Raw genomic sequence first — 27,231 nt, forward strand, 5'->3', positions numbered from 1 at the left:
AGTGTACCTCTCTGAATCTAAATAAATCCACTTCTTACCTTTAAAAAAATAAAAAGTGATGCAGAGTGGTCAGCAGTGTCACCCTGGAGACTCAGGCTTCAGGCCTGATGTTCTGGGAGAAGCAGCTAAAGAGGACTGGCCTTCAAGTCATTTTGCGTGTTGGAAGGATAGATGATTGTGCTGCCAGATTGGCAGATTTGGCTGTTGTGGTCACTTCTTGACCATTTGCTGGCAAGGAAATGCAGGTATTCGCTACACTGTCCGATGTGATAGCCCCTTGCCATATATTAAATTAAAATGCATTAAAATTGAGGACTTCCTCAGCATCCCAGTGGTTAAGACTCTGCACTTCTATTTCAGGGGGCACAGATTCAGTCCCTGGTTGAGGAACTAAGATCCCACATGCCACGCAGAGCAGCAAAAAAATAATAATAATTAAAAATAATAAAATGCATTAAAAGTAAATAGAATTAAACATTCAGTTCCTCCGTCACACTAGCTATATCTCAAGTGCTCAGTAGCCACATGTGGCTAATAGCTACTATATTAATGAAGGTAAAAAACATTTCCATCACTGAAGAAATTTCCAGACAGCTAGGCTTTAGAGCAATGTTTCTCTCAGCTGGACCTGCAGCAGATCTCTGCAGAAATCCTATTGCATTGCAGATTCTGATGTACCAGGTCCCAGTGGGGCCAAAGAGTCCACATTTCTAACCATCTCCCAGGGTGCTGATCCCTGACCACCCTTGGAGAAGTTGGACCTCAAGAGTAGGGATGGAAAAAAAAGAGTAGGGATGAGAGTGTGTCACTTCCTGTTTTTGTTGTTCAGTCGCTAAGTTGTGTCCAATTGTTTGCGACCCCATGGGCTGCAACATCCCAGGCTTCTCTGTCCTTCACCATCTCCCAGAGTGCTCAGATTCATATTCATTGAATCAGTGATGCCATCCTACCATCTCATCCTCTGTCATCCCCTTTTCCTGCCTTCATCTTTCCCAGCATCAGGGTCTTTTCCAGTGAGTTGGGTCTTCACATCAGGTGACTAAAGTATTGGAGCGTCAGCTTCAGCAACAGTCCTTCCAAGGAATATTCAGGGTTGATTTCCTTCAGGATTGACTGGTTTGATCTCCTTGAGTAGATGGTTAATCTGACAAATGAAAATTATTTTTGAGTCCAAATTGTGTGTGGGCATAAGGAATTTAAAATTAACCACAAGGGTCATATATTAGCATTGTTTTGCCTACTTAATATAGAAAGAAAATTAGAAATGAACCGAAAAAAAATCAGAAAATAGTTGATTGTTTTCCCCTCTAGATGATACTTTTGATCTGGGGGCTTGGGGCCCTGTTGTTTCAGGGTCTGTTTAATTTCCAGTCCAAGAAAATCAGGTTTTAGAGGTTCCAGGCGTTGTTTCTAATAGTTCCTATACATAGTCTATAAAACCATAGCTCAAATTCGTGTTAGTTTGTAGAATTTGATGGCAACCCACTCCAGTGTTCTTGCCTGGAGAATCGCAGGGACGGGGGAGCCTGGTGGGCTGCCGTCTATGGGATCGCACAGAGTTGGACACGACTGAAGCGATTTAGCAGCAGCAGCAGCAGCAACAAATGACCAATGGGGAATGGTACTAAGGTTTTTAGGGTAAAAAAGCTTTATATATAACAAATAAAAATATGATGAAGAGGGACTCCTAGTGGTCCAGTGGCTAAGATTCTGTGCTCACAATGCAGGGGGCCAGGTTCGATCCCTGGCTAGGGAACTAGATACTACATGCTGCAACTGAAAGACCTTGCATGCTGCAATTAAGACCTGATACAGCCAAATAATAAATTCATTAAATAAATAAAAATTTTAAAAAGGGATTACAATGCAACAGATGAGATTATATGATAAAAAGCCATCGCTATTATACATGTGTTAGGAGCTAGCTACATGGCATATAGAGTGGTGTACCTGAAACTAAAAAGGTTATATTTAGAGGCTGGCTTTTAGGCAACATAATGGACACTTCAATTAGGACCTTCATAACTTTCCTTAGGAAGAAACAAATTTTAATTTGCTTTTTACTTATATGACTTGTAAGATTATTTTCTACTGGTCAAAATTTGCATGACTTTCTTAATTCCTCCAGTATTTCTGCAGATTTTACTTATAATATGGATTAAGTTCTGAATATTAAAAGGTGATGATGACGTAAATTTGACTGTTCTTAGAACTTACTCAGATGGTGAGGCGTGTACTGATGAGTGAATGGTATGCCCCTTGTCTTGGCACCTCTGGGATACTAAATATGGGAACACAGACCATTAGAAGTAAGCACGTTAATGCTTTTCAGAGAGCATTCAGCCTTTGAGCACACCCATCAAAGAATGCAAGGAGTCAGAAGAGGAATTTATGGTTTGTAATTTCCTAAAGCCAGATAGCATTAGCAAGAGAGGATCTATTTGTCCAAACCCGGAAAGTAAAATTTCAGCGCTAAAATTTTCTTTTTCATCACCCTTAAGGAGGTTCTGTAAATACGAGTCGACTTGGTGCCTGGCAGTCTGTGTCATTAGCCTGCTTGCAGGTTTTAGCGCTGCTCCTAGCTTAACACACTTAGCTTGACTTGGTCTAGTGCCAAAGGAAAGTCTTGCTGTCCTTGGTGTACTTTTCCCAAGAGTTGGACTTTGCTGGTTTTAAAATGATTTCTAGGATCACAGCAAAATCCCTTTTGAAGTGGTTTTATCAGTAAGCAAAGCAATATGTGAATGTTTCAGAAAAGTTTCATAAATGAGCAGGTTTCAGTCATTTAAGTGAGAGTATGACTTTCCTGGTGACTCAGACAGGAAAGAATCCACCTGCAATGCAGGAGATGGGAAGATCCCCTGGAGGAGGGCATGGCAACCCATTCCAGTAGTCTTTCCTAGAGAATCCCACGGACAGAGGAGCCTGGCAGGCTACAGTCCATGGGGTCGCAGAGTCAGACACTGACTAAGCACAGCACAGCACCCAGCACCTCTCAGAATACAGTGGTTGATGATGATGATGATAGCCATAATTTCTCTCATTTAAATCTCCCAAAAACCCTAGGAAGTGGGTGATTTCACTGAGCTTCTAGAAGAGGAACTGGACCTGAGTAAGAACTTGCCTGAGGTCAGATGACTAGGGTGTGGCTGGTTGGAGATCTGGCCTTATTCTCTTGAACTCTGGTGCTGACCTGCTGTCCTCCCTGCTTCTCCCAGTGCCCCACAGGCTCCCTAGAGCATGACATGACTCAGAGGAGCTTGGAGCTGATCCAGTACTGTGGAAGATTAGAAAGCTGGACTGGAGCATCAGAAGCTGTTTTTTAAAGTTCATTGTTAAGAATTTAATCTCAACTGTTCAGTAACCTTTCCTTTTGTGCCAGGTTCTGGGGATACAACAGTGAGTCCCAAAAGTTCACAGTTCAGGAGAGGCAGACACTGCAGAGTGCAGTGCAGAGGCAACCAGAGAGGGTGATGAGGACTCAATCAGCCAGGGCAAGAGAGACTACCTGTCAGCAAGATGAGAGCCCGTGGAATGTGCACCCTGGGACAACAGAGTCCAGCTGAAGTCAGGCTGGGTGTCAGAAGCATCCCCCGAGGAGATGACTGTGGCCTGGATGAAAGGCTTTGCCTAGGCCAAGGAGGCAACAGTATTCCAGGCTGGGGCAAGCGAGTGTGCAAGGAAGGCATGGAACATATGGTTCTGTCAGACCTGAGTGGCGGGCATGGCCTTCTAGGCGGGGACTCAGTGGAGTGACTGCCTGTCTTCTCTGCTGTCCAGGCGAGCATGAATTCCTTGCCAAGCCCCAAGCAAGGAATGAGCATGAAGTGTATTCTGTTCCCTGTATAAGTACTTCTTGATCAGAAGAAAGGTGAGTAGTCATTGGCTCTTCTCTACCATCCATTCTTCAGAAATTTCTTGAGACACTCATTTCTCTTGCAGATTGAGCCTTCCAGTGGTTTAAGTACTCTTGCTCTTAGTTTTTATTAAAGCAACCTTCTTCTTTATTCATCACTTTCTCCTGCCCAAATCTAGTGTTTCCCCCGCCTCCCCACTTTGGCCATGTCATGAGGCTTGCAAGATCTTAGTTCCCCAACCAGGGATTGAACCCAGGCCCCAGCAGTGAAAGCGCCAATGTCCTAACCACTGGACCTCTAGGGAATTCTCCAAATATGGTATGTTCCAGCCAGACATTTTTGATTGTCTCTCTCATCATGAGGCGTTATTAAACCCCTTAATATGTTCTCATCATTCCTAGAGTGGATGAGTGCCCACCAGGAGCTCAGCCCTATAACAGAGACCAAGAATGAGGGGCTCCCAACCGAGCCCTGTGCGCCTTTGGCTTCTCCTCTCTTCTTTGACCGAGGAAGTTAGCAGTTCTCACCCTAGTTTTTGATTCTCCACTTGCCCTACTTCAGTCTAGAGATGTCAGAGCACTGCCACTTTTCATTTCTCCTCTATTAGTTTGACATCTCTAGCCTCTACCTTGCCTTCAGTCAAGTTCAACAAATCTTTGCTCAGTTATTGTGCCAAGTGTGGTGCTGGCCTGGACTTTAAAATGTGTAAGTTGAGGCCTTCATCATGCCCAGGCCAGGCCTGGTAAGCGCTGTCGATAGAATAGAGGAGGGAGTAATGAATCTAGGCTGGGATAGGCCAACCCATTGGAGTCTTGGACTTGACAGAAAGGTAGGACTGCCCCAAGACCCCTGGAGAAGGGAACGGCTACCCACCCCAGTATTCTGGCCTGGAGAATTCCATGGGCTGTATAGTCCATGGAGTTGCAAAGAGTCGGATACAACTGAGCGACTTTCACTTTCACTTTTCACTTTCAAGACCAGAGGAGGGAGCAGGTCAGAGAGATGCTGGTGAAGAGCCTCAAATACCTTGCTGAGGGGTTTGAGTTTATTGGAGCAGATAGTGAGTAGCCACTTCACCCTGTGCTCAGAGAGATTCTCATCTCTCCGTGGTTCCGAGTAAGAAATTTCGCAGTATTGTCAATCGTGACCAGTCCATGGGCAAATTAGGAAATAAGAACATTGAAATGAGCTTTATGCAGTCTTAAACTTATTCTGCGTAAAGGCTGCTCTCTCATTCACGTCCTACAGAGTTTTTCCTGTGTTGTATTAATAATCTTCCATGTTTTCCAGTGCCAAAGCTAGGTCCTGGTTCAAGGCTTCATTTTGCTAAAATAGCTGTAATGATTTCCATGGTTGAACTTGGGTATCAGCACATATTCTCAATTCCCATTTACTTAGCTGTTTTTGTTTCATTGTGTGTAAATTTGTTTTTTGAATGACTGTACAAATGATTGATGACACCTACTATAGTTTGATTCTTCCTAGTTTACTAAGAAGTTTATTTTAAAATGCCAGGGGCATCTGTCTCCTGGGCTGCATTCCCTTCTGGAGCTCGGCACCCTCTGTGAGTTTCTAGGTTTTCCATCAAGGTTTTATTTCCTCAGGGTAGGGACCATGTCTTCTGATTGTTGTTCTTCACCTCAGTCTGTCTCCAGGAGGTACATATTATTTGTCAGCTAAAACAGTTCTTCAAAAATGAGAATAATTAAGGGGATTTGATTCCATCTTTTGTTGAGGTATTTGATCATTGTTGCTCTCAGGGAAGTTTTTTCAAGAAGTATCCATTCTAAGGGATAAGATCTCTGGATGTATCTCTAAGTCAAATTTCTCAGTAATTTAAAATGAGACCTTGTTCAGAAAATAAGTCAGAGAGAAAAAGATAGGTAGTGTGTCTTCACTTATATGTGGAATCTGAAATATAAAGCAAGTGAACAAATAGAGCAGAAACAGACTCACGGAGAACAAACTATTGGTTTCCAGGGGGCAGAAGGCCAGGGGAGAGGCTGAGTACGTGAAGCAGGTTAAAAGGTGCAGACTAGTAGCTATGAAACAAGTAAGTTATAGGAATGTATGCATAGCACAGGGAATATAGACAGTATGTTATAGTAACTTTGTTTGGAGTATAAGCTATAAAAATGTTGAATTACTATGGGGTATGCCCCAGTCTGGGCTTCCTAGCGACTCAGTGGTAAAGAATCCACCTGCAAAGCAGGAGCCTCAGGAGACCTGGGTTTGATCTCTGGGTTGGGAAGATCCCCTGGAGAAGGGAATGGCAACCCACTACCAGTATTCTTGCCAGGAGAATCCCATGGACAGAGGAGCCTGTGGGCTAGAGTTCATAGCTTCGCAAAGAGCTGCATACCACTGAAGTGATTTAGCATGCAAACACACCCAAAACTAACGTAGCATTGTAAGTCAACTATACTTTAATAAAAAATTAGTAAACAACTACCCCAAAAATAAATAAAATGAAACAATACTTCGTTCAGAAAGGCAGGTCATTCCACAATTTGGAAAAGTAAATAATAGGTAAAATTAGAAGCTGTAGTAGTTGGTAGAAGCCAGGATGTGATTTATCTTCTATTCATTCCCACAGTCCTTTCTCCTTGTACAGTGACCACTATATGGTAGTGCCTCAATGTTTGTCCTGTAAATATTGAATAAGTAGGTTTGGAGGGTGGTAAAGCTGAATGCTTTCATTTTCTGGCATGATTCTATGTGATAATAGTTTTGTTACAGATTGGTTTTAAAAGGATATTCACAGATTTGTTTTTTAATTTAGTTTGTCTTCAGAAGTTTCTTTATTTAAAGGATTTATCATTTCTCATTCATTGGAATTTTACTTCTTCATAAATATTAACATTTTGTTTTGTTTTAATGCAGATACTTGGTTGGGCAGAACATATCATGTACTTGCTAGAGGTGCCAACACAGATGTTGATTTTCTGCCCTCAGTCCCCATTCACCACCTTACTATCTGGTCAGTTATCTGTTGCTATGTAACAAATTGCCACAAACCTAATGGCTTAAAATAACATACCTTTGTGATCTCAATTTCCATGGGCAGGAATCTGGGCACATATGAGCTGGGTCGTCTGCTCAGGGTCTCGCAAGGCATCAGCCAAGGTGTTGGCTGGTCTGTGTTCCTATCTGAAGCTCTGGGTCCTCTTCCAGTCTCATAGGGTTGTTGGCAGAACTGTTCCTTGCAGTTATAGGATGGAGGTTCTTATTTTCTTGCTAGCTGTCAGATGGGGTCTGCTCTCAACTCTCAGAGACTCCCTAGAGTTCCGAGTTATGGCCCTCTCACAACATAGCACCTGGCTTCAAGGACGACAGGTTACATTCCCCAGTCTACTAAACTGGAGTAATACATAACATAACATAACCACAGGATAGACTGTATCATCACCACTGCTGCCCTGCAAGTCACAGAATCTGCCCAAAGTCAAGGAGAGAAGATTACACTCAGTGGGGTCACCTTAGGGTATGTCCCTCGCAGAAAATAATTCATCCTTTTTGGTGATGCTGTGAATTCCCTGGTCTGTCATACTTTATGAAATCATTAATGGTTTGCTGTCAGCTGATCACCTCTAGGCCAGGAACATGCTGGAAGGTTAGACATTTGTTTACTTTTCATAATAAACCACAAAAAACATTCTGTGAAATCATTTAGTGTTCATTCAAAGGTGCCTTTATACTGTATCTTAAGTAAGATGTTTTATAAGCAGGAAACTGACCTGGGGATAAACTTTCCTAGAATCCCCTTTGAGAAGCAAAGCAGCCAACTTTATTCTCTTTTCTCTTTCCTTGTATTTTTAGAATTACATCACAAGCTCTAACCAGAGTCCATTTTTATGATGATGATAACTGCTTCTATGGAAGGAAAACATTTTGGCATAATAATCCTATGTGATCAACTACTGTACACTGTGTGCGAAAGGCTAACATTCGGGTTCAGCTTTACAGAACACCGAATCTCATTGCCCATTAACATTCTCATATTTGGCTTCAGAGATGTGTATCTTAGTTCTGCACCCCAACCCTAACCTTTTGAAAGGCATCCGCAGGGGTACATGGTGAGTTTGGAAAGCATTTGAAAATGAGGACATTCTCCTTTGGATCAACATTATAGTGAGTTATGGCAGATGTTTGACCTTCCTCATGGTGTTAATCACATTTGGCTTCCATGATGAAGCTACTGGTTTTCAGGTACATTATGTCTCCTTGCCAGCACCTTTTAATAATGGATGCTTGGATGACAGCATTATAGGTTTTAAAATCACAAATGCTTTTAAACGTTTAAAGCAGCAGCAAACGTTAAAGTAATGGCATGTTGTTGCTGTTCAGACACTCAGTCGTGTCCAACTCTTTGTGACACCATTTACTGCAGACCTCCCTGTCCCTCACTGTCTCCCGGGGCATGCTCAAACTCATGTCCATCGAGTCGGTGATGCCACCCAGCCATCTCATCCTCTGTCGTCCCCTTCTCCTGCCTTCAGTCTTTCCCAGCATCAGGTTCTTTTCCAATGAGTAGACTCTTCGCATCAGGTGGCTAAAGTATTGGAGCTTCAGCTTCAACATCAGTCCTTCCAATGAATATTCAGGATTGATTTCCCTTAGGATTGACTGGTTTGATCTCCTTCCAGTCCAAGGGACTCTCAAGAGTCTTCTCCAGCACCACAGTTCAAGAGCATCAGTTCTTTGGTGTGCAGCCTTCTTTATGGTCCAACTCTCACATCCATATGTGACCACTGAAAAAACCATAGCTTTGACTATATGGACATGTGTCAGCAAAGTAATGTCCCTGCTTTTTAATATGCTGCCTTGGTTTGTCATAGTTTTTCTTCCAAGGAGCAAGCGTCTTTTAATTTCATGGCTGCAGTCACAATCTGCAGTGATTTTGGAGCCCCAAAAACTAAAGTCCGTCACTGTTCCATTGTTTCCCCATCTATTTGCCATGAAGTGATGGGACCAGATGCCATGATCTTAGTTTTCTGAATATTGTTTCCAGCCAGATTTTTCATTCTCCTCTTTCATCTTCATCAAGAGGCTCTTTAGTTCCTCTTCGCTTTCTGGCGTAAGGGTGGGGTCATCTACATATCTGAAATTATTGATATTTCTCCCATCCCCTTCTCCTCTTCAGATTGGCAGTCTTGATTCCAGCCTTATGCATCATCCAGCTGGGCATTTCGCATGATGTACTCTACACGTAAGTTAAATAAGCAGGTTGACAATATACAGCCTTGATGTACTCGTTTCCCAATTTTGAGCCAGTCTGTTGTTCCATGTCTGGTTCTAACTGTTGCTTCTTGACCTGTGTACGGGTTTCACAGGAGGCAAGTAAGATGGTCTGGTATTCTCACCTCTTTAAGAATTTTCCAGTTTTTTCAGCACTTTCAAACCCACTATTGAGAATGAGGACACAGAGACAAGTAGCAGTGACACATCGGATGACGACGATGTGTGAAGGATTTCCTAACAGCTTTAGAATTATAGTGTGATACATCTCTCATACAGTTTGGGGTGAATTGTAAAAATGAAGAACTATAATTTATGTAGTAAAATACCCCATTAGAAGATGATTTTTTGGGGGGACTTCAATATGAAGAAAACCAAGAATGTTGTGTTGGGCTGTGTTGAACATTATTTCTTTGTAAATGAATGTTGTAGAAATGAGGACTTTGGTTGATCCAACATTGACTTTCTTCATCACTGCAGCATTTCTCTGACTAGCAATGTGACGATGTAACAAATGAGAGTTTCTCATTTAATAATAAAAAAATTGTGTAATGTTTTGAAAAAAAAAAAAAGAATTTTCCAGTTTTTTGTGACCCACACAGTCAAAAGCTCTAGTGTAGTCAATGAAGCAGAAGTAGATGTTTTTCTGGAATTCTCTTTCTTTTTCTATGATCCAGTGAATGTTGGCAATTTGATCTCTGGTTCCTCTTCCTTTTCTAAATCCAGCTTGTACATCTGGAACTTCTCAGTTCATGTACTATTGAAGCCTAGCTACAAACAATCAAATTTGTATGCTGACTTCTCACATATATATACACCCTTGAGATTACAGGTCTCCTCACTCTCTCTCTTGTGTTATCACATTCCCTCCCTAGACTGGCTCTTGGGCATATAAACATGTGCTAGTGTCTCCCATCTTTAAAAACACGCAAAGAAGCAAACACCTCCCTTGCCTCTCCCTGTCTGTGGCTTGTACCTGGGTTCTGGGTGTTTTTGGCTGTGCTGGGTCTTCGTTGCCTCTCATGAGCTCTCCAGTGTGGCGTGCCAGCTTTTCTCTGGCCGCAGGGCCTGGGGGGTCTCTAGCCGTGGGGCACAGGCTCTAGAGCGCATCGGCCCAGCAGTTGCTCTGTGCTTTGTCCCGAGGCGTGTGCGATCTTAGTGTGTTGACCAGGGATCAAACCCAAGTCCCCCGCATCGGAAGACAGATTCTTAACCACTGGACCGCCAGGGAAATCCCTAGGATTTGTTTTTAATCAGGTATAATAAGATGAAAGACAGAGACAACTTCCAAAGAAGAGTTTATCACTTAAAATTCCTGAGAGAAGGCAGTGCACGCCATGCAGGCCACATGGGGAAGCGCCACGTGGGCAGAAGTGAGGAGAAGGCATGGCCTGGAGCCTTTATTGGGATTTCCATGAAGTGGCGCTAGCGGTAAAGAACCCGCCTGCCAATGCAGGAGACATAAGAGATGTAGGTTCGATCCCTGGGTCAGGAAGATCCCCTGGAGGAAGAAATGGCAACCCACTTCAGTATCCTTGCCTGGAGAATCTCATGGACAGAGGAGCCTGGCGGGCTGCAGTCCATAGGGTTGCAAAGAACTGGACATGATGGAAGCGGCTTAGCATGCACATGTGAGAAGGAAACAGTGAGGCTGGGTAGACAACTGAGCAAGTTTGGGATTGGATAGTTTCAATAATTCCAGCAGTTCCTCTCTCCTCATCTGGTATCTGGCACCTGGGGTGATTTAGGGCTAGGGACATCTTGACTGGTGCTGAGAGTTAGAGCAGTAGCTAGGAGTATGGGCCTTGGATTTGAGTTTGCATATGAAAGACACACTCTCGGACAAGTTGTTTTGTGTGGATTTAGCTAGCCCTGGGAAAGTCCGTCTCTCCCTGCCCCAGGATGTCAAAGTCAAAGCATCATAAAAGACAGAACATGCCGCAACTAAGACCAGTGCAGCCAAATGAATGAATGAATGAATAAATTTTTTTAAAATAAATAAGAAAAATTTTCAACATGATTAATATATACCCTTTCTTTTAGCACTTGCTGCATTTCTTTGCTGTTTTTTGTGATGGTGTCAGAGTTTGTGGTTGCTACTTCCACTTCCTCTCCCACCTCCACCCACCCTCTCCCGACCTTCTCCTCCCTCCGCTGAGTCAGTGACCAGTGACCTCCATGTTGCTAAATCCAAGGTCTCTTTTCCTGCTTCACCTCTCAGAAGCACTGCTCACAGATTACGCTTCTGTCTTTGAAGCTGTTCTTGGTTCCTCCCCACCGGCAGTTTGGGCCCCAGTCTCCTCTGCGGGAGTTTTTCATCTGCTTGGCCCTCCAAGGCCAGATGGCTGAGCCTGGGCCTGGGTCCCTCTATCTACATTCTCCTGTGGTGATTCCCTCAAGTCTTGTGACTTAAAAGTGCCATCTCTATGCCCAGAGCTCCATCTTTACATCGCAGGAAGGGGAGGGGGACCCCTTCCAGGGCCAGAGAGTGGGCTTTTGTCTAACACTCAGAAATGAATTGTCCAAGGAGACACATGAGCTGACAGAACAAGAGACTTTATTGGGAAGGGGTGCCTGGGCGGAGAGAAGGAGGGTGAGGGAACCCAGGAGGACTGCTCTGCCACAGGGCTCACGGTCTTGGGTTTTATAGTGATGGGGTTAGTTTCCAGGTTGTCTCTGGCCAACATTCTGACTCAGGGTCCTTCCTGGTGGTACACGCATCCAGCCAGGATGGATTCCAGTGAGGAGGATTCTGGGAGGTTGGTAGGACATATGGCGTCTCCTTTTGACCTTTCCCATATTCTTCCCGTTGGTGGTGGCTTGTGAGTTCCATATTTCTTACCAGGACCTCCTGTCATAAAATAACACATAAATGGTTACTATGGTGCCTGGCCAGGGTGGGCAGTTTCAGTCAGTGTTTCTCCTAACATTTATGTTGTTTATCTCCAGCCTGAAGTCCATGTCTGTGTGCTGTCTGCCTACCTGATTCCTCCTCTTGGGAAGCTTATAGGGATCTCAGGTATAACCTGATCAAAACACAGCCCTCCTTTTCAGACCCTCCCCCAAAGGTGCTCAACGCTCAAACCCACAAAGCCCTCCAGTCTCAACAGCTTCTTAGATATGACCCCTGAAGCACAAGCAGAAGGAAAAAATAGATAAATTTGATATCATCAAAATGAAAAACTTCTATGCTTCAAAGTACACTATAAAGAAAGTCAAAAGACAGCTTATAGAATGGGAGAAAAAAATTTGCAATTCATATTAGCATCTAGTATCCAGAATGTATAAGGAACTCTTACAACTCAACAATAAAAAATAGCCTAATTTAAAAAGGAACAAAGGGGACTTCCCTGATGGTCCAGTGATTAAGAATCCACCTTGCAATACAGGGAGCTAGAGTCTGATCGCTGGTCGAGGAACTAAGATCCCTCTTGCCATAGAGCTACTAAGGCCGCACCCCGCAACTACTGAGCCTATGGACTCTGGAGGCAGCAGGCCACAACAAAAGACAGGGTCCATGAGCCACAAAAGGAGATCCCGCAGGACACACCGGAGACCCCAAGCGCTGCAACTGAGAGCCAGCGCAGCCGAGCAAGTGGAGGATTTGAAGAGACATTTTCCTAAAGGATGGCCGGCTGTGCGCCTGAAAGCACACACTATTGTAAACCGACTACTTGTTGCTGTTGTTTAGTTGCTCAGTCGTGCCCAAGTCTTTTGTGACCCCACGGACTGTAGCCCACCAGGCTCCTCTGTCCATGGGATTTCCCAGGCAAGAATACTGGAGTGGGTTGCCATTTCCTTCTCCAGAGGATCTTCCCAACCCAGGGATTGAATCCCTGGTCTCCTGCATTAGCAGGCAAGTTCTTTATACCACTGAGCCAGCTGGGAAGCCCATAAATCAGTTATACTCCAGTAAATATTAAAAATAAAAAGACCAAATACACCAGAAAAAAAAGAAGAAGAAGAAAGCTGATAGGACTTCCCTGGTGGCACAGTGGATAATAATCTGCTTTCCAAGGTAGGGGACCTAGGTTTGATCTCTGGTCCAGGAAGATTCCACAAACCTTGGCCCAACCATGCCCGTGTGCCACAACTTCTGAGCCCGCACTCTGGAGTCCGAGAGCCACAGCTTCTGAGCCCCAGCGCCACCACTACTGGAGTCCTCGTGCCCTAGACCGCACACCGCAGCTAGTGAAGCCCGCACGCCTAGAACCTGTGCTCCTCGAGAGAAGCCCCCACAATGAGAAGCCTGCTCGCCACAACTAGGGAAAGCCCGCACTCAGCAGTGACGACCCGGTACAACCGAAAAAAGTGACTAATAAATTCGTGAAAAGAGGTACAACGTCTTTAGCCATTAGACAAATGCAAACCCAAACCACAGTGCGATACCACCTCACACCCACAAGGGTGGCTATAATTTTTTTTTTTTTTTTTTAAGTAACAAGTGTTGAGGATGTGGAGAAATTGAATCCCTCTTAAGTTGCTGATAGGAAGGGAAAATGGTGCAGCCACTTTGCAGAAGTTTGCCATTTCCTTAAAAAGTTAAATGTAGAGTTACTATATGATCCAACCATTCTCCCTAGCCATGTGGTCACACAAAAACTTACACGTGCATGTTTGTAGCAGCATTATTAATAATAATCAAAAGGTGGAAATAACCCAAATGTCCATCAACTGATGAATAGATGAACAAAATATATTCTAACAACGGAGTATTAGTTGCCTATTAAAAGGAAGGAAGCACTGATACACAATATCTTGGATGAACTTTGAAAACATACTCTGTGTCACCAAAGACCACATGCTGTGTGATTTCCTTTTATATGAAATGTCCAGACAAATCTGTGAAAGCAGATCAGGAGTTGCTGAGTGGGAGGAGGGAGAAATGTGGAGTGACTACCAATGAGAACAGGATTTCTCCTTGGGGTGATGAAAGTGTCCTGGAATTAGGTAGTGGTGAGAGCTGTATGTCATGAATTAGCTAAACGTCACTGAAGTATATATACACTTAAGGGTAAACTTTATGATGTGTGAATTACATCTCAGAAAGATCAGCACTAGTAAAGCGCAATATATATCACATGCAAACCACCCTGTGAGATCCTCCGTCACTTCCTGTGTTTGTTTTCTATTACCAGATGTGAAAAATGGCCACATCGTCGCTTAAAAAGCACAAATTTATGATCTTCCATTTCTGTAGGTTCCAAGTCCGACATGGCTGTTGTTGGGCTAGAATCAAGGTGTCAGCAGGGGATTCCTACTGGAGGCTCTGGGAGAGTGTCCACTTCCTTGCCGTTTCCAGCTTGCCTTTTCCACCTGCACTCCTCGGCTCACAGTCCCTCCATCTTCAAAGCCCACAACACTGGGCTTGACCCTATGTCATTGCCTCTCTTTCACTGACCACAGCCGGGAGAGTTTGTCCACTTTTAAGAACACATGATTAACCCCAGTGTTCATTGTCGCACTGTTTATAATAGCCAGGACATGGAAGCAACCTAGATGCCCATCAGCAGACGAATGGATAAGAAAGCTGTGGTACATATACACAATGGAATATTACTCAGCCATTAAAAAGAATTCATTTGAATCAGTTCTAATGAGGTGGATGAAACTGGAACCCATTATACAGAGTGAAGTAAGCCAGAAAGAAAAATACCAATACAGTATACTAACGCATATATATGGAATTTAGAAAGATGGTAACAATAACCCTATATGCAAGATAGAAAAAGAGACACAGATGTATAGAACAGACTTTCGGACTCTATGGGAGAAGGCAAGGGTGGGGTGATCTGAGAGAACAGCATCGAAACGTGTATATTATCAAGTGTGAAACAGATCACCAGTCCAGGTTCAAAACATGAGACAAGTGCTCGGGGCTGGTGCACTGGGATGACCCAGAGGGATGGGATGAGGAGGGAGGTGGGAGTGGGGTCCAGGATGGGGAACACATGTAAATCCATGGCTGATTCATGTCAATGTATGGCAGAAACCACTACACTATTGTAAAGTAATTAGCCTCCAACTAATAAAAATAATTGGGAAAAATAAAAAATTAAAAAAATTAAAAATCTAAAAACAAAAAAAAAAAGGAACACATGATTAGATGTAAATCAGCTATGTACATATGTGTGTGTGTGCTCAGTCGTGTCCAACTCTGCGACCCCACAGACTTGTAGCCCTCCAGGCTCCTCGGTCCATGGGATTTTTCCAGGCAAGAATAGTGGAGTGGGTTGCCGTTTCTACTGTAATTCAATTTGAAAAAAAAAGACACATGAATTAGATTGTGCCCATTTGTGTAATCCGAGTTAATCCTTCCACTTCAAAGTTGCTAACATTAATCTCCTTGAGAGTTCTTTTTCTCTTGTAAGTGGTTCTGAGAATCACCATACAGACATCTTTGGGGGCCATGCCTCTGCCAATCACAGTTTCCATCACAGATGAACAAAAGCCAGTCATTCTCCTGACTTACGAGACTGTCCAGTCAGCCCCGCCCGCCTCTCTAAGTTAACCATATGGCTGTCTCCCTCACCCCTTATCCTACAGCGTCCTGGTCTCTTAAGCCCACTGTTTATTATTTCTGGTGGTGCTGTGTCTTTCTTGCTGCACGCAGGCTGTCTCCAGTTATGGAGAGCCGGGGCCACTCTCTAGCTGTAGTACTTGGACTCCTCGTCGCAGAGTCTTCTCTTGTGGAGCACGAGCTCTCGGGCCGGTGGGCTTCCGTAGTTGCTGCACGTGGGCTCCAGGGCACAGGGTCAGTGGTTGTGGTGCCAAGAGGCACGAGGGAGCGTCCTGAACCTGGGACGGAACCGGTGTCCCCGGCATTGCAGGCAGATTCTTACACTGGACAACCAGGGAAACCCCACGCCTGCGGCCTTGGCACTGGCTGTTTCCTCTGCCTGAACATTTACTCTTTGGGCCTCCTCCCGCCTGACTTCTCCTTGTCACCCTGATCTCGGCTTTGATGTCACCTTAGAGACTTTCGCACTCCACTAAGCCTTCTTGTCACTCTAGTCTAAGTGCCCAGAAAGCGCCTGCCCTGCTGACAGGTTTGTGTGGGGTCTCACGTCCCCATCCTAACTGCTAGGGACCTCATGTGTGTCTCTGTGACACTGGAATCACACGTGGCACCTAGGAGCGGCTCAGTTCTTGTTCTTCAGTCACCGAGTCGTGTCTGACTCAGTGTGACCCCATGGACTGAGGCACGCCAGGCTTCCCTATTCCTCTCCGTCTCCCGGAGTTTGCCCAAGTTCATGTCTGCTAAGTCAGTGATGCCATCCAACCATCTCATCCTCTGTCACCCTCTTCTCCTCCTGCCCTCAATCTTTCCCAGCATCAGGGTTTTTTCCAATGAGTCAGCTGTTTGCATCAGGTGGCCAAAGTATTGGAGCTCCAGCTTCAGCATCAGTCTTGCTAAATTAACATTGCAGGACACTGGGATAGTTCAGTTGGGGTTTTACTTATGCACTGAGAGGCTGCGATCGGGCAACATGTGAACAGCTTTCAAGTTACTGGACCTTGAAATTTCATATTTGTGTTATTTAAATTTGCACTGTTTAAGGAGAAATGTTTTTAATATTTGAATATTACTGTTTGGATTTGGTACAAATTGAATTCATTGGAAATGCTACGGTTCCGTCCTTCCATAGGAAATTTCAGCAGAACTGGCAGACTCAGTCTGGAGGATCTTTACTCTCGTGCCCAGAATGACTCCTCACCTCTCACGTGCTCCTGCCACCTCTCTTTCAGAAAGCATGCTCTGAACTGCCATCGGATGAAGCCTGCTCTCTTCAGCGTGCTCTGCGAGATCAAGGAAAAGACAGGTAGGCCGTTGAGAAGGTGCTTCCAGTGTGGATCCAGGAACACAACCACTTCGTACCGCTGGTCCTGGCTCAGTCCTAACACGCATCCTGAGCCATCATGCTCGTCACATCCCTCTCTGGCAGCAGTGGTTCAGATGATTCACTTCTGACTTGTCACAGCCCTGCTTTCTGGTGTATTACACTCATTTATTTCATAGTTTGTAACCGGAAGGGTACTGTTGCCAGTGAGTAACAAGCAGCTGCATTCTGTGTATAAGACCTCAGAGGCATTGTGGCATTCCATTGTTTTACAAAAGGATCTAACATGACAGAATTCGGAAAGTAGAATAATTTTGTTTTGCTTGTTTTAAGCATCCAAAGTAAGCCCCATGGAAGTTTCTGCCATTGGAAGTTCTTTTGTTTAAAAAAAAAATCTTTTTATTTTGAATTAATTTAGACTTGCAGAGAGTTGACAGACTGGTACAGAACTGGTACAGTTCTCATATCCCCTTCTCCCAGCTGCTTCTAGTGGCAACACCTTCAAAACCATCGTTGTTGTTCAGTTGCCCAGTCATGTCCGACTCTGTGATCCCATGGGCTGCAGCACACCAGGCTTCCCTGTCCTTCACTACCTCCCAGAGTTTGCTCAAACTCATGTCCATTGGGTCGGTGATGCCATCTAACCATCTCATCCTCCGTTGCCTCCTCCTCTTCCTGCCTTCAATCTTTCCCAGCATCAGGGTCTTTTCCAGTGAGTCAGCTCTTCACATCAGGTGGCCAAAGTATTGGAGCTTAAGCTTCAGCATCAGTCCTTCCAATTCAGGGTTGATTTCCTTTAGGATTGATTGGTTTGATCTCCTTGCTGTCCAGGGGACTCTCAAGTCATTTCTAGCACCACAGTTTGAAGGCATTAATTCTTTGGTGATCAGCCGTTTTTATTGTCCAGCTTTCATATCCGTACATGACTACTGGAAAAACCACAGCTTTGACTATACGGGCCTTTGTCAGCAAAGTAATGTTTCTGCTTTTTAATATGTGTCTAGGTTTGTCATAGCTTTTCTGCCAAGAAGTAAGCGTCTTTTAATTTCATGGCTGCAGTCACCATCCACAGTGATTTTGGAGCCCAAGAAAATAAAATCTGTCACTGTTTCCACAGTGCAGTGATTAAAACCAGGAAACTGACGTTGGTACAATGCTATGTAACTGAGCAACAGGCCCTATTTGAATTTCCCTGGGTTTGGTCCTAAATGCCCTTTTCTGGTTCAGGATCCACATTGCATGTAGTCATCATGTCTCCTTAGTTACCACCAATCTGTGAAGCTTTCTCCATTGTTATTCCTCATTTATGACGTTCATACTTTTGCTGAGAACTGCTCAGTCATTTTACAGAGAGTCCTTCAGTGTGGTTTGTCCGTTGTTTCTACATAATTAGACTGAGGTTGTGCGTCTTTGGCAGAAATCTCACAGAAGCAAGGTTGTGTACTTCTCAGCGCATCATGTCCGAGGTATGTGCCGTCAATAAATCCTACCACTGATAGTTCTGACTTGATCACTTGGTCAAGGTTAATAACAATTTGAAGTTGTGTTTGTTTTTTTTTTTAATTGCGCTGGGTTGTTGCTCACAGGCCTTTAATTGCAGCAACCAGGGACTATTTTTCCTTATGGTGCATGGGCTTCTCATTGTGGGGGCTTCTCCTGTTGCAGAACGCAGGCTCTAGGCATGTGAGCTCAGTAGTTGCAGCACACAGGCTCAGTAGTCATGGCTCAGGGGCTCTGGAACATAGGCTCAGTAATCGTGGGTTTACTTGCTCCGCGGCATGTGGAGTCTTCCCAAATCAGGGATTGAACCTATGCCCCCTGCATTGGCAGGGGGATTCTTATCCAGTGGCCCAGCAGGGAAGTCCCCTGAAGATGGTTTATAAGAAAAGCCACCAAATATGGTGAAGTTACCTTTAAAACTAAAGTCATCAATAGAAGGGTTGCCACTTGATTTCTTAGAGGGAGTTGGTCTCTTGAGATCAGTTATTTGAACGTTGTGCGTCACTTTAGAGCATAGCTCTTCAGTTATGCTGGGGCTTGTAGAAAGTACAAATGTGGTACAAAAGTGTGTTTCTTTTTTTATTCATTAATTCAGTTATTTTGGGGTCTTCGTTGCTCTGTGTGGGCTACTCTTGGTTGCGGTGCACAGGCTTCTCATTGGGGTGGCTTCCCTTGTTGCAGAACGCAGGCTGTCGGCGTGCACAGGTTTCCGCAGTTGCAGCTGGCGGGCCCCAGAGCATGCAGGCTCCAGCAGTGATGGGGCGGGGGCTTAGTGATGCCCTGCGGCCTGTGGGATCTTCCTAGACTGGGGATTGAACCCATGTCCCCTGCATTGGCGGGTGGTTTCCTATCCACCAGGGAAGTCCAAAAGTATGTTTCTTTCTCAACATGGTTTTGGTGCAAGATTGACGTATATGACGTGGACAGTGGCAGAGAGCAGTGACATGGTCTGAATTCCTTTTTGCTTCTGGTTCCATCACCCTGGCACGTGACTGAAAATTTTCCTGTCCCTAGTCCTTCTCTGTGAACTGGGGACAGTGATAACACTGAGCTCATGATGACTGAAGGCTGTGTGAGTTCATAGATGTAAGGTTATATGTGCAGTGCCGGCCTCCAATAGTTATCTGGTGACTGAAAGAGAAATTCAATTTTAAACCTATTTAAGTTTCACCCAGATGCTGTAAGGACATAATAGTCTTTTTTTCCCCCGCAGTTTGAATATTTTTTATTGTGATAAAATATACATAACATAAAATTTGCCACTTCAACCATTTTTAAGAGTACAGTTTAGTGGTATTAAGTACATTCACATTGTTGTACAACCATCACCACCATCCACCTCCAACACATTTTCATCTTCTTAAACTAAGACCTTTCCTAAGAACTAGCCTGTGGTATGAGTGTGTGCGCTAAGTTGCTTCAATCCTTTCTGACTCTTTGCAACTCTGTGGACTGTAACTGCCAGGCTCCTCTCTCCATGGAATTCTGCAGGCAAGAATACTGGAGTGGGTTGCCATGCCCTCCTGTAGGGGATCTTCCCGACCCAGGGATCAAACTGGTAGCTTTTACCTCTCCTGCATTGGCAGGTAGGTTCTTCACCACTAGCGCTACCTGGAAAGCCCAGCTTGTGGTGTATTTCTTTTTTAATTCTTTTACCTTCTATGCACTCTGTAACCCAGAAATTTATATTCCATTTGGTTTACAAAGCCACTGTAGTTTGAGTGGTCTACATTTGTTCTGATAAGTTTGTTTATGCGTGTTTAACTTTTTATTTTGAAACAATCACAGATTTACATAAATGTTCCAAGAATAGCACAAATAAATTTTCTCCCTGCACTATTGGAGGGAAAGTTGATGCCATGATGCCTCATGACCCCTGCACACTTGAGCACATTTCCAACGAACAGGGCACAGTCTCCTGTTTACCCACAGAACAACCAGCATGGTCAGAAGAGGAACATTGATACGTCACCCCCCCATGGAATCGTCAGATCTCATTCAGGCTCTGCCAGCTGTCCCAATGATGTCTTTTAGAGAAAAGGACAAAAAGGGTCAAGGTCTCATGTTGCCTTTAGTTGTCACATCTCTTTGGTCTGTTCCATCTGTGGTAAGACCCCTGTCTCTCCTTGACTGTCATGACCTTGAGCATCTGGAAGATCACAGGCGAGCCCTCTTCATTTGGGCTTATCTGGTGTTTCCTCATGATTAGACTTCTACACATCCTCAAGAGGAAGCGGTGCCTCTTCTCACGCAAAGACTGCTCAGTCGTGCCCACATTTGCTCTGTCCCCTCTTGGTGACGTTAACTTTGACAGCTCAAGTGAGGTGGTGTCCGCCAGACTTCTCCTTTTTAACGTTGCTCCTTTCCCCTTTGTAATAAGTATTCTGCCGGAGGTACTCGAAGACTGAAAAGTGAAGTCGCTCAGTCGTGTCCAACCCTTTGTGACCCCATGGACTGTAGCCCACCAGGCTCCTCTGTCCATGGGATTCTCCAAGCAAGAATACTGGAGTAGGTTGCCATTTCCTTCTCCAGGGGATCTTCCCGACCCAGGGATCGAACCTCCGACCCAGGGGTCTCCCGCACTGCAGGCAGATGCTTTAATCTCTGAGCCACCACCACTTATTAAATTTCCCATTTATTCATTTTTGGGTTTTGTATCACTATTGATTCATGGAGTGTTATTTAAAACAGTCAGTTACTATTGTAACTCTTTCCTTTCTCTCTCTCTTTTTTTTTGGCCATGCGGTACAGCTTGCAGAATCTTGGTTCCCCAACCAAGGGTGGAACCCGTGCCCCCTACAGTGGAAGCATGGAGTCCTAACCACTGGGCCACCAGGAAATTCACTCATTTCAGTATCTGTAATCCCAGTTCAGCAGCACAGAGTTCACTCTCTTTTTTCTCTCCAGATTGGTACCTCATTTCTCTGACAGTCAGAACCCTGCTCCCGTCATCCTTGGTGCTTTGTTTATTTAATCAGTCATCCCCTCCCCTCTCATGTGTATCCCTCCTCCTCCTCCTCCCCCACATAGATCCCTTTTCACCACCTCAGCCCCTGGCCCGGATCCCCCGCCGACTCCTGCTGGGTGCCCTCCTCACCTTCCTCAGCCTCCAACGCCCAGAGCCAGGCCACCTCCCCGCTGCAGGCAGGCCTTTCCCTACAGGGCTATAATGTCCCGCCCCTAAGCTCCTGCTCAGGTACTTCCCACAGGTGTCTGAATGTCTAGTGGTCTGTCTTCTCTGTTCCTTATTTATGTATGTTTTTATTTGTGTTCCTTATTTTTATTATGGGGTACAGATATTATGACTTCCAGTAAACAAAGGTTGGGCTGTTGGGGGTTTATAAACAAGTTTGCTCTCAACACCTCACAGCACCTCCCTCCAGAGCTCTGTGTGAACCAGATAAGCAGCATTCCTGCAACTGAAAAAGCAGTACAACCCACGAGTCCTGTGGGCTGGAAGATTCTGCCCTCAGGGACACGCCGGTGTTTGTCCAGAGCCTGGAGCTCCTGGCACAGTCCCACGCTCCCCAGGACCACGTGGACTGTGTGATGTTGCTCACCTTCCTGAAATCGTGCGGTGTTGGTGCCTCTCTCTGAGGCGTGCTGACTCCCAGCCAGCCCCCAACTGCCCCTGGAGGAGAGAAGCAGCCCTCTGGGGGGCTCCCCACTGCCCCCAGCAGCTGGTTCTGTCACCAGAGCGCCTTGGCTGTGTGGATCCTTGAGGTTTTTATTGACAACTTAGCTAGGCAAAGTAAAACATTGAGTGGCAATAATAAGCAATCATTAAGTCATTTCATCAGCTGTCATCTCAGGAAGCTGTGGCTCTTGACAAGCTTTTCCTATCGGCGAGATGCTGGGACTGATCAGAAAACTGCTTCCTGAATGCCGCGGGTGCGCTCTCTGGGCACGTCTGCTTCTGCCTCATCTGATTCTGTATGTACGGATGTGACGACAGCCGTTAGTCAGCTTCCAACTCAGCAATTTCAGGAGAAAAAGAACGGCTTGATACCTACCGCCATCAGGACTGGCTGAGGGGTCCATTTTAGCCCATGCCCTGCCCTATCCCACCCTCCCAGGCTGAGGTCACACTCAGGGCTTCTGACCCCACCCAGACTGAGTCCCAAGGCAGTTGTGGGGCCCACAGTTTAGGCCATGCGTCAGATCTGGGCATTTTTTCAGAAAATCATGCTTCCTTTCCACTGATTGGCTCAAACATCAGGTTGCCTGGTACAGTTGGGGGCATGGCATCAGGATGGAGCAGCACCACTCACCCTTGAAAATCACGAGCCATCACGACTGCCACGAGCTGCCTAAACATCAGGTTCAGTGTGGCCTGGCATCTTTTCATGTTAGTAGGCAGTGCAGTCACGGGAGTACTGTGTGTGTCCAACACACGGGCCTTCCCGTCTCAGGACGGACCCCAACGAAAAGAAGCGAGATCTCAGTTCCGCCAGAGCATTCCCCAACCCCCTGACCAGGAATGACCAAGTCCTGGCCCAAAGAAAAGTGCTGAGGGTCCTGATCCTGCACTGGGTTCCTAGGGGCCTCTGCCCAGTGAGCGATCCTGGGGGTTGGGCCTCCTGGGGCGCTCACAGCAGGAGATGGCACATCAGCTTCTTTTTTTATTTTAAAGATTGATAGATTTTATTTTTTGGCTATGGTGGGTCTTCACTGCTGCCCAAGGGCTTTCTCTGGTTGCAGAGAGCAGGCGCTGCTCTGCGTGGCGGTGCAGGGGCGTCTCGTTATAGCGGCTTCTCTTGTTGCGGAGCGCAGGCTCTGTGGTTGTAGCGCACGCGCTTCCTTGTTTCACAGCACGTGGGTTCTTCCTGGACCAGGGCGGATCAAACCAGTGTCTCTTGCGTTGCAAGGCAGAGTCCACTGGACTACCAGAGCAGCCCCACATCGGCTTTTTTATTTAACCCCAGATTTGCCTCTGGCTAATGTCTGCAACAAGCCTTTAAGATAAAAACTAAAACTAAACCTGCACAGAGGATTTAAGGGCCAGTACCCAGGTGGCTCAGTGATAAAATAATCTGCCTGCCAATGCAGGCAACACTAGTTTGATCTCTGGCTCTGGAAGATCCCCTGGAGGAGGAAATGGCAACCGACTCCAGCATTCTTGCCTGGAAATCCCATGGACAGAGCCTGGCCAGCTACAGTCCATAAGATCGCAGAGAGTCAGACACGACTGAGCACAAACACAGGCTCTGATAGAGTGTGGGCCACAGCAAGACAGCTCCGCGAGGTGCAGCCTCATCACCCCAGGCTTCCAGTGGCCCCGGGCAGACAGGGCTTCACTCCTGCTTTAAAGATGAGCAGAGTGGAGTCCAGAGAGAGGGTTGCACCCCGGTAACCCCTAGCCAGGCTGCTTGCTGCCCCTCCACACGCTGTTCTGGCTCGGGGGGGACCCTGTACCCACAGGCCACAGGTGCTGCCTCCGTGTCTGCGCACTCGCTGCCCCCACGGCGGCTCCTGGCCTCTGCCATTGTCCCCCCGTGAGTGCAGGGTCTGTAACTAGCCATGTCCTAGGACTGCCCTGGTGCCTGACACACGTTGTACACAGCTTGTATTTTTGTTGAATTAAGAGCAGTTTCTGGTGACTGATACCTATTAAGTGAAAGCCTTTTTACCTTGTACATCTTATGGGATTCAGGAAGATGGGGTGTCTGGGGCCTGACTCAGAACACAAGGCTTATCGTTCATATCACCCTGAAGAGAGCGACGTCCTCTGTGTGAGCTATGGTGTCCAGTGTTCCTGGAAGCCCTACCTACAAGTTCCAGGAGCTTCCATCCAACGCCTCCTCCAGCCTGTGGCAGGGATGTGGGCACATCTTCCAGGGTCAAGATGCCAGTGCCCCACCCATGTTCCCCTCTGTGCGCTGTCTGGGTGGTCCTGCCCGCGGCACTCTCCGGAGGCCAAGCGTACCCTCAGAGGACACCCCGCTCCCCATCTTTCCCTTGAAACACCATCCTTCTTGGTGTCTGGAGGGGCGCTCCTGAGGAGAACTAATAAACCCTTTTTGGAGATCTTTGAATTTAGCTGGGAGGACTCAGTACTGGCCCAGTCCCCTTCCTGAAGCCCTCGGGGCTGGGTGCAGGACGGGACTCTGAAGTGTTTGGGTTTCAGGTGTGTGGTGTTGACAAGGACTGAAGCAGACCCTGTGTTAAGTGCCTGAGCCTCGGAGCAGGAATGGCCACACACTCTGGTGTGGGTCAGGCTGTACCTCCAAATTAGCTCAAATTAGCTCAAGTGCCACCTTTGGCTCTTGGAGTGCCCCTGGAAGAGCTGCCAGGCGTCCCAGCAATTCGCACCGAGGGCCATGGCCTGTCTTCTCCAAGCCGTGCCTGTCCCCTGTGCTGGCCTCAGGGGCACCTCTGGGCTTCACTTTGGTTGGTTCTGGGTTCACTTTTTCTCTGAGAAACGAGGAGTCCCAGCTCTGCCAGCCTTGCTCTGGGGCCAAGGAGCACAGGCAGCCGCTGCCAGCAGAGCGGATGTAAAGAAGTCAGCACACAAAGGACCACCTCCTGTTTCCTCACCCCTGCTCCCCGGGCCTGGGTGGGAGCTCTCAGGCACAAGTCATCCAGCACTTTTTCATTTTGTTTTTTCACTTCTGTTTCCCTTCCCCCTCAGCCACTCAGAGCTGTTGGCGATTGTAACATCGTGATCGGTAGTTCCAGCCTTTTGGTTGGGTCTGTCCCAGCGACTACCCTTTGGGCCAGTGTGTGACTTCTTTTGGAATCCGGACCCCTTTTGTGATTGGCGGGACCTGAGGAGTAGCTCACTGTGGCTGTGCAGGGAGCGGATCTCCTAGAGCTGGGGGTTACTTTTCAGGTTGCTTGGAGCATCCTTTCTTGGCCCCACAGTCTCAGGGTGACTCATGAATTGAGCCTCCAGTTCTGACCAGCCTGTCATAGCTCCTCTGCAGCCATAGACTGTGGTTCGCCCCCCAGGGACAGTTTACATTCGAATTAATTAAAATCAAGTATAATTAAATAAGGCTTTCTTCAGCCACACTAGCTACATCTCAAGTGCTCAGTAGCCACGGGTAGCTGGTGGTTTACATGTTAGACAGTGCAGATGTAGAACATTCCATCACCGGGGAAATTCTACAGGACAGACAGATGGATTAGTATAGACAGATACACAAATCAAGAATTATGAGGAAAAAAAAAAAAACTCTAATGTCCATGATGATGACCAGAGAAACAGAATATGGTCCATCTGTTCAATGGACTGCTATTCAGCCATGAAAAGAAATGAAGTTCTCTGACAGAAACTACAACATTGATGAACCTTAAAAACTTTATACTAACAACAAGGCCCTACTGTATAGTATAGGGAGCTACATTCAATATCTTGTAATAACCTATAATGGAAAATAATCTGAGAAATATATATATTATACATATAACATATATGGTACATTAATAGAATATATTTGTTTCTATGTATTATATAAATAATATATATATAACAGAATCACTTTGCTGTACGCCTGAGACATTATAAATCAACTATAGTTCAATGAAAAAAAAAAAACCTCTGCGCCGAGTGAAAGAAGCCAGGCGAAAATGTCCAAAATAGCATGTGGCTTCATCTATGTGAAATGTCCAGAAGAGGCAGAAAGAGATGATTAGTAGTTACAGAGGCCTGGGTGGGAGGGTGGGGAGTGACTGCTGATGGGCCCGGGGTCTCTTTGAGGTGATGAAAAATTAGGCAGTGGTTGCACAACCTGGTGAAAGCACTGAAAAACCACTGAGTTATTCACTGGAAACGGGTGGATTGTACGTCACCTGAATTATTTCTCAATAAAGCTTTTATAAAAACCACTTAAAGACTGAAGGATTTTAGTCGGGCCCACAGCTTAAGGACTTAGTACACAGACTCTTATAAAGCATCACTTTCTTGCAGTGTCTGTACCTCTATTCCAGTTTCTTCTCAGGGCTTAAGCATTCGCTGAAATTGCCCCGTGGTTTGTCTCTGGTGTGTCTCCTGATCCCCTCCCTGGAACGCCGGCCCGCCAATGCACAGATGTGCCTGCAGCGTCTCCCAGCCCAGTTACGGGCTTGGCCCACAGTCGCTGTCGGTAAACCTGGTCACGGCGTGAAGGTGACTAACCTTTCTTAACAGAGAATGCTCCTTCTGACTGTCACCCAGAACCTGCTTGACAGCAGTCCCTAGGCCAATCCCTCAGAGGGGAGTTAGGTCCGGGCAGGCCTGAAAATCTGATTTCCAGCCTGGGGGTGGGTTGGACATGGTTGTGCGTGTTGCTGGGCTGCTCACCGCCCCGTGCAGGACTCGGTAAAGTAAAGGTCATACCTGGGGCAACCGGAGCCCAACTTCAGAAGCTTCTAGATATCATTCAGCTAAAATTAGAGCATTTCTTGGGGTGAGAAATAAGTTTGTTTAAGGTAGACAGAAACCATCCACAAGTGCTGTTTTTCTTGGCTGTCACTCTTAAATGTTCTCAAAGCCTCACAGGAGAGCATGGACTAGTTTTCTAGACGTTTTACTTGGCTGCATTTTCTATTGCAGCATTTCTCTGTCTTGTCCTCTTGCCCTGTTGCCACAAGAAAACAGAGCCGAAGCAAACTCCATGCCGTTTTCACTGAGCCTCAGCAGTTCAGTAGTTTATGACAGAATCTCAGGCCTTTAATTAACAACTGCGAGCGTGTATTGAAATGAAAACAGCTTGCATATTTGGTTGAGATTTCAGCGCTTAGGTTGTGATGTATTTTAACTAAGGACTGATTAGAACTGACGGGAATTTGCATAGTGTTATACATTTCAGTCT

At 45.9% G+C, this 27,231-nt stretch overlaps 1 protein-coding gene across 1 annotated transcript in view; it reads left to right on the forward strand.

The window, feature by feature from the left end:
• The window catches only part of PBX4 (PBX homeobox 4), a 51,548-nt gene that overhangs the window by 4,158 nt on the left and 20,159 nt on the right, over positions 1 to 27,231 (forward strand). Inside the window, exon 2 of the mRNA XM_061149716.1 lies at positions 16,845 to 16,918. Within this exon, the coding sequence (XP_061005699.1) occupies positions 16,845 to 16,918 (74 nt within the window). The remainder of the gene's footprint in view (positions 1 to 16,844; positions 16,919 to 27,231) is intronic.

Source organism: Dama dama, chromosome 9 (assembly GCF_033118175.1).
Source record: "Dama dama isolate Ldn47 chromosome 9, ASM3311817v1, whole genome shotgun sequence".
NCBI lineage: Eukaryota > Metazoa > Chordata > Mammalia > Artiodactyla > Cervidae > Dama > Dama dama.